Here is an 8332-nt window from a genome sequence, read left to right as displayed (position 1 = left end):
TGGTTTTTGTGTGATACCTGGCCATCATTTGGGACTGAACCAACTGATATTAACTTGCACTGACAAGGGCTGATTACTGAAAGAGTTCAGCTGGTGTCTTGGCTTTCCATGCCTTTTTACATCTCCCTTTCTTCATGTGTTCAATACTTTTTCCCTGTGCCATTCCACATTATTACAAATAACTTCATTTCTGGACATTTATGGTTTGATTTCTTTGTATGTATGGATCACTTGGGTTGTTAGCGACATCTGGTGAAAATTTCATGTCATTAGCACCTCTAGTAATATATTTACTGAGAAAAATGGTGACATGTTCAATACTTTTTTTACCCACTGTATGAATATCAGTAAAAAAGATAGATGTTTCGCTTATCGACATGCTTAGAGAGCAACAAGAAGAAAAAAAAAGACTCGCCTTGAGCAACTGCACCTCCAGAACAGATGGGAGCAACACTCCAAAGAGTCTGCTGGAAGGCGGCACTGACAATCAGACTGTCGCTCAAGCTTTTGTTGTCAGATATAGTGCCAAAGGACAGATGCTGGGAAAAAGGAAATGAAAGTAAGAAAAATGGGCTCATCAAGAGTGAAAACAGCTTCTGATTTTTTTTTAACCACCACAATAGCTGTTATCATACACAATTATGCAAAACAATTCATCAGTGGGAGAGAGCATTTAGGCCGCCAACTTCTGCATGAAATCATACGAAATCAAACCAGCAGTTTATGATGGAGAAAAAGTGTAGAGTAGATAAAGAAAATGAAACTACAAAGTTAAACGGTAAATTTTAACATATTCTTTGACAAGTTGTATTGTTAGATGTCTGGCATAATGTAAAAAAACAAGAATTTATTAACAATAACAATGTGATTCAGCATGTACACTTATTTTTTAATCCAATTTTATCCAGTGTTTTGCTACTTTAAGCTTTTAATTAGCTACTTGCTAATTTTGGCTTTTAGCTGACATTTTGCTACAGTTAGCCTTTAGGTTTAGCTACTTTTAGCAAGCTAACATTCTGCTACTTCTAACTTTTGCTAGCCTTCTCTTAGCCAATGTTTTTTTTTTACTTCTTTTAACTTTCAAAAAGCTTTACAATATTTTTTCTCCTTTTAGCTAAACATTAGCTTTTATTATTTCACTTCACTCAGCATTTCCTCTGTAATGTTATACATAATGTAGTTTATTTCTCCTTTTATTGATATGGCTTTATTTTAGCCAGAAAAAGAAACAGCTTTTCCACTGACTCACCAGATATCTCTCAGATGACACACTGACCAGTATGAGGTCATCTCCAACACGCACCTTCTCACCGTCTGACCTCTGCCTGGAGGCCGGATGGACCGTCCACCAACACGTTTCTCCTGAGTCGCAAGCAGAATTTACATGAGAGGAAACTTTAAAGCTGTTCACTCATGGCGAGGACCATTTTATCTATATCACAACATAAAAATAAGAAAAGCAAATCTCAAGAAAAAAAAGAGAAATACCTGCTTCATCCTCTCTCAGACCAACGTCAAACGCTAGTTTGTCAGGCGAAGACTGAGACGAAGGCAAGCAGCTGAGATACTGAAAGGGAAATGAAAGTGTACAAACTATATATTTTAGCAAAAAAACTGTAAAAAATGCTTTAACAGAAAGTTATTGGCAGTAATAAAAAGAACTTACCATGCTGCTGTACGAGTGCCGAAACAACACTGCCTGGCCATATAGGAGAGTGCGATGGCTAACTCCTGCTCCCACCTGCAAATAACAAAGTAAGCTTATTCATTCATTCATTCATTCATTCATTCATTCATTCATTCATTCATTCATTCATTCATTCAAAATATCAGTTTATTCCAGTCCTGGGAACAAACTGTCCTACATGTTTTTGATTTTTCTCTACTTGGACACACCTGATTTCAATCAATGGATGATTAAAAGTCTTGTGCTTAACGTTATAACTTGCTGAATGATTCTAAACATGTAAATCTSATGCAATGATGCTGGGAAACATCTAAAACATGTAGTAAAGGTGGGTTCCAAGAACCGGATCRGGAAAAAAACAAAATTTCTTTCAACAACAATTATTTTTTAGTAATTTTCCAGGTTTGCTCATCTTATGACTTTATCACATTAAATAAATTAAGGTCAGATTCCTTTTATGAATGCATACTTCACACCRCCTTGCATACCAAATATTTGAACAAACCTTGTGTGATCTTTTAGTGCTCAAAGTATGTGATGAGAAAGATGTTCAGCTATACCAAAATTTGGCCAAGAATTCACTGACGTTTAGTCGCTTTCTGTTGACCAAGTTTAATGAGTTGCAACTGCAGTTTTGATTCAGGTTGACTCCAAAGGTTAATCGGTTGTAAATGTGCGTCCAATGATTACTTTTGAGGAGTTTTAATAAAATCCGTTTTCTGATTCATTACATACAGCGGGTAAAATAAGTATTGAACACGTCACCATTTTTCTCAGTAAATATATTACTAGAGGAGCTAATGACATGAAATTTTCACCAGATGTTGGTAACAACCCAAGTGATCCATACATACAAAGAAATCAAACCATAAATGTCCAGAAATGAAGTTATTTGTAATAATGTGGAATGGCACAGGGAAAAAGTATTGAACACACTTACTGAAATTTATCTAATACTTTGTACAAAAGCCTTTGTTGTCAATGACAGCTTCAAGACGCCTCCTGTATGGAGAAACTAGTCATAGCTCAGGTGTGATTTTGGCCCATTCTTCCACACAAACAGTCTTCAAATCTTGAAGTTTTCGTGGACCTCTTCTATGAACTCTGATCTTTAGTTCTTTCCATAGATTTTCTGTTGGATTCAGGTCAGGTGATTGGCTGGGCCATTCCAGCAGCTTTAGTTTCTTTCTCTGAAACCAACTGAGAGTTTCCTTGACTTTGCGTTTGGGGTCATTGTCTTGCTGAAATGTCCAGCCACATTTCATCTTCATCATCCTGGTAGATGGAAGCAGTTTTTTATCAAGAATGTCTCTGTACATTTTTCCATTCATCCTTCCTTCAATTATTTGAAGTTTGCCAGTACCATATGCTGAAAAACAGCCCCACACCATGATGTTCCCACCTCCAAACTTCACTGTTGGTATGGTGTGTTTGGGCTGATGTGCAGTGCCATTTGWCCTCCAAACATGATGTGTATTCTGGCATCCAAACAGTTCAAWGTTGGTCTCATCTGACCAGACTATATTCTCCCAGTATTACACAGGCTTGTYTAAATGTTGTGCAGCAAACTTTAAAGGAGCTTCAACATGCTGTTTCTTCAGCAGTGGAGTCTTGCGTGGTGAGCGTGCATACAGGCCATGGTGTTTCAGTGCATTACTTATTGTTTTCTTTGAAACAATCGTACCTGCTAATTCCACATTTTTCTGAAGCTCTCCACAAGTSGTCCTTGGCTCTTGGACAACTCTTCTGATAATTCTTTTCACTCCTCTGTCAGAAATCTTGTGAGGAGCACCTGGTCGTGGTCAGTTTATGGTGAAATAATGTCCTTTCCACTTCTGTATTATGGCCCCAACAGTGCTCACTGGAACCTTCAGAAGTTTAGACATTCTTCTGTAACCGATGCCATCATTATGCTTTGCAACAATAAGGTTGTGAAGGTCTTGAGAGAGCTCTTTACTTTTACCCATCATCAGATGGTTCTTGTGTGATACCTGGCCATCATTTGGGACTGAACCAGCTGATATTAATTTGCACTGACAAGGGGCAGACTTGCTTTCTAATTACTGAGAGAGTTCAGCTGGTGTCTTGGCTTTCCATGCCTTTTTACACCTCCCTTTCTTCATGTGTTCAATACTTTTTYCCTGTGCCATTCCACATTATTACAAATAACTTCATTTCTGGACATTTATGGTTTGATTTCTTTGTATGTATGGATCACTTGGGTTGTTACCGACATCTGGTGAAAATTTCATGTCATTAGCACCTCTAGTAATATATTTACTGAGATAAATGTTGACGTGTTCAATACTTATTTTACCTGCTGCATTTTGCTAACAGACAAACTCATTGGATTAAACATTGCTTTTGTTTGTTTTTATTCTGTCTTTATTGCTTTATAAATTCATAAYAGAGTCTGCCACAAAAGTGACAAAGACATCCCAGACCAGCAAACATGTTCATTAAGGTGCAACGGGAGTGAAAAGAAGCGAACAGACTCTCACCTCTGCTGCCAGTCGCTCGCTGTGGGCCAGCATCTCCTGCAGGGCTCGAACTGAGAGGCACTGGGCCAGGACGAAGCCACACACAGACAAGTCTGGTGGAACATTCTGGCATGAAATAAAGAGGACGGCACTTTGCATCAGTTTCATGTATGTCAATGGGCTTTCAAAAAGTGACACGAGCAGGTAAATACGCAAAAATAGGAAAAAGGTTTTTCCCCTTTAATCCTAAAAGAGAAGGCAAACAGACTGAGCTTAAAAACTAAGTTGCTGCTCCCAAATTTTTAGCAAACTTGAAATGTTATTGCAGATATGTTGCAAGACTGAACACGTCTGTATTACAATATTGTGCTGAATACACTGAACTGCAAAATGTTTCAACAAKTGTCACAATCTCTATGTCACAAAATCTGACAAACAAAGCCCTCTGGCAGCGGYGAGCAGCAGCCTCTGAGGTGGAGCTCTTTACCTTGCAGTTTGAAGTGGGTTCAAGCCTGCAAAGCCTGCTGCCAAATCCTTCGGCKGCAAGACACAGCTTCAAATGCTCCTCTTGGGAGGTGAAGGTGCTCTGCAAAACCACCTCATCTCCCTGAGAAAAACACATACAAAAATGACAACAGAAGCTAGCTAGAGAAATTGCATTTGCGTGTGTATGTGTGCGTGACAGTGCAGTGTGAAGAGAAGAAGCTGACCAGCGTAGCCATTTTGCAGTTTTGGGAAATARTCTTGTCCCATTCACACTGCATACAGTATATTTCTGCCACTTACCGATAATCTTATCTCGGTTTCAGTGCCACAAACAGCACGTCAAACCAATTAGACAACTCTGTCTATTTAAAGAACCACAGAAAACGATAACAGACGAGCAGGAATACCAACACCTCTCCATAGCCACCATTCAAACCTCCATATTGGGAATGCACGGCACTATCTGACCCCTGATTCACCCTTCTCTCCACTCCTCATATCAGCAGGACTCTGCAATCAGTCAAACACACTGTGCTGAGGTAGTGTGGGGCACTCAGATGGCTTAAGGACTGAGCTCCTCTGCTGTACACCTGGCAAGTAAAAAAATTACTATGCCTCAGGATTTAATCTAAATGTGAAAAAAAACATAAAAATTGGACTTTTTGTCACAAAACATTGACACTCCAGTCAATATAATTCAGGGCCCCTTGGTGTTTCTGTATAATTAAAGTTGGCCACCTTGCCTCAAAAATGGACTCACAACACAAGCATTAAATTGAGCGTGTTTCTTCAAACATCTACCAACTAAATAGTTAATAAGTCAGGATTAATCAAAGCCCAGCAGCACACACCTGTGCAATTTTATGTTAAAAAAATCCTATCATGGGTTTATTTCACAAAATGACTATAATCTTTTTAAATCCCTGATTATACGCTTGTATCTCCATGTCTTTATCCAGACATGACCCTGACCAAAGGGCAAAGAGTATGAGCTGCGAGAAGACAACTTTTAACAACGACAGTCTCTTCTCTTGCCATGAAGATGAAGGGGGGAAAGCAGACGTAGTTTTCTCTTTCTTCCTTTTTCCCCCTGCCAGTAAATTGAATAAAGTGATCAAAAAAGCAGGCTGTTGAAAGCTGCAGGGTAAGAATTATTTATTTGACTTTTTTTGTACTTAAGGTTGGTTTAAACATTCTGATGCATTGCATAACAAAAAAGAAAAGCAAAACTTTTAGCTGACAACCTTGGAAAGGAATGAAAAGTTACACCTGAATTTACACTATTTCTGTAAACTCTGTGGTCATCGTGAAAGGATTCTTCATTTAAATACCAAGCCAATATAAAGATAGAAAATTCAGCTAGACAAAGTGAGAAAAAAAATTGATCCAAACTCAGAGAGAAATTACTTATTTTTGATACAACAGAAAAAAAAAACTTCACAAACCAAGGTCTAGAGATCAAACTTGAATATACGTTAGCAATTACATTAAATTTGCAGGATGTTTTACTTACCATTCGTAAAAACTGGCCTTCATCATCATCACCCTCTCCTCCTGTGTCAGTCATTATTTCAAGCTGACAGGACACATTGACAGAGTTCTGTTGTTGACACTGAGGACACCAAAGAGGGTTGGAGAAGGAGAAAGGTAGGTAGGTACAGGACTGATACTTAGAGGGCGGGGTTTGTCCCAATACTCTATTACAATGCTGTTTTACTCTAATAGCATTATTTTATAGCTCCCTGAAAATTATTAGTACTGAATTAAATCATTACTTTAAAAAGTTGTGTCTGTTTTAACACACTGTAAAAAATGAGATGTTGGATTTACTTAACCATGTTATGTTACCTGGTTCCACTTAACTGAGTTGAGTAAATTCAAAGCAATATACCAGTTTTTAGCCAAAGAACATGAGTATGTTGCTTTGAATTTACTCAACTCAGTTAAGTGGAACCAGGTAACATACAGTAACATGATTAAGTAAATCCAACATTTCATTTTTAGAGTGCACGAGGCTCACTGAAATAAGTATATCTTACTACATTAGACAACTTTGTGCAAGATATAAATGTTTTTTATTGTTGCTAACAAGGTTATGCATAAAAACTGTCTAAACAAAGTAAAAAGGAAGTGAAGAATGGCCTTAGTAGGATTAGAAATAACTCATAATATCGCCATCAAACTTTTGGAACTTTGATAATTATGTACCTTTACATTTGTGAGTATGAAAAAAGACTAAGTGCCACGGGTCTCTGTCACCTCTGCTCACTTTATCCTTGCCTCGTACCCACTCTCGTCCACTTGGTACTAACTTAGACCCCGCTTTGTACCCACCTCGGCTGCTGCTCCACCATTGATGACAGAATGCAGAGTCCTATAAATTATGTTTACACAATTCATTGAACATATGTAGGCCTATGTTGTGAAGATGAGCAGATTTAAATAATCCTGTTTAATACATCTGCATTATTGAGAATCCTGGCCACATGTTTTTTACATTTACACAAAAAAATCAGACTGAGTGCACCAAAATGTGCACAAATCTGGCACAAATTTCACAACACAAACTACAAGAGCTTGGATTGTGAGGCACACAAACAACAATATTGCATTTGCAGATATTAGATATGTCATTACGACCACTAGCAACTAACTTTATCTTTAGAAAACTTCTACAAGGAAATCCTACATCCTTGCATTTGCAGAGGTATTACTGGGCCACTTGCTCCCACTGCAGAGCATTTTTCCAAACCCAGTTTTTCCACTCTAATAAGAACAGCACGCTCACATCGGGATATCAAAGGAACATGCAAAAACKGCTTAGAAATGACTCAAAGAACACCATAAATGAGTCTAAGTGGTTCACCTTGTCCCAGACATACTCAGGGGAAAAAATAAATAAAAAAATTGATGAGGTCTGAAGGCATCTGAAGAAAACAATACACAGGAAGAGCACCCACAAACAACAGGACATGCYTGTGTCCCTTTCCCTCTCCTCTTACCCTTCAGGCGGTCACGGCACACGGCCAAATCTAATTCAAAACGTTCTCCTCTTCAGAATCAGAATCACCTGATGTGCCTCCTGCATTTCTCAGGCTGAGGAGCTGAATGGAAATTCAATCTGGCCCTTTCTTCGTTCCATTACCTACACAATCATTTTTTCCTCCTATTCTGGATTGTTCTGGATTAAATTAGATTATAATGGGTTTTGATTTTTTTTCTCTCTATGTAGATCTGGTTAAATTTTGGAGTCATTCTCACACACAAAAAAAATGTCCAGCACACAGATATTTGTTTTGGATGAAAATTACAGTTATGAAGTTTTCATATTGCCAGAATAAGGGTTTCATTTTGGACACAAGCAGAAAAAATAAAAATCTGCTCATTTTTTCCAGATGATTCACATTCATTTGTGGTTATATGACCTTTCCTGTCATTCCATTGCACCAAAGTTTAACTTCCACAGACAAAACAAAGAACTGACATTTCAAACCTCATCCCTGCCCCTTAGAGACATCATCAGTAAGGAATTCTTAAAATATTGCAATATTTGTATTACCTTTAAAATGCAGGAATGATTAAGAAAAATACAAATTTAATCTTTTTTTGCTCATCGAATACCTTTTTGTCAACTTGAGTGTATTGTTTTTCACTTTTAAGTGGAACTACTTTTGTTTGG

At 37.9% G+C, this 8332-nt stretch overlaps 1 protein-coding gene across 1 annotated transcript in view; it reads right to left on the bottom strand.

Moving 5' to 3' along the window:
- The window catches only part of ryr2b (ryanodine receptor 2b (cardiac)), a 61009-nt gene extending 54774 nt beyond the window's left edge, over positions 1–6235 (bottom strand). The window contains exons 1-7 of the mRNA XM_014001040.1: positions 6167–6235; positions 4655–4774; positions 4189–4293; positions 1667–1741; positions 1489–1567; positions 1250–1362; positions 416–539 (exon numbers count right to left, since the gene is read on the bottom strand). Coding sequence (XP_013856494.1) covers positions 416–539; positions 1250–1362; positions 1489–1567; positions 1667–1741; positions 4189–4293; positions 4655–4774; positions 6167–6220 — 670 coding nt within the window. The 5' untranslated portion in view covers positions 6221–6235. The remainder of the gene's footprint in view (positions 1–415; positions 540–1249; positions 1363–1488; positions 1568–1666; positions 1742–4188; positions 4294–4654; positions 4775–6166) is intronic.
- Between the last annotated feature and the right edge of the window lie 2097 nt (positions 6236–8332).

The sequence above is a fragment of the Austrofundulus limnaeus genome, unplaced genomic scaffold (genome assembly GCF_001266775.1).
Source record: "Austrofundulus limnaeus strain Quisiro unplaced genomic scaffold, Austrofundulus_limnaeus-1.0 Scaffold0, whole genome shotgun sequence".
NCBI classification, from domain to species: Eukaryota; Metazoa; Chordata; class Actinopteri; order Cyprinodontiformes; family Rivulidae; genus Austrofundulus; species Austrofundulus limnaeus.
Note: the sequence above shows the minus strand (reverse complement) of the source record. Positions and strands in the feature narration are given on the sequence as shown.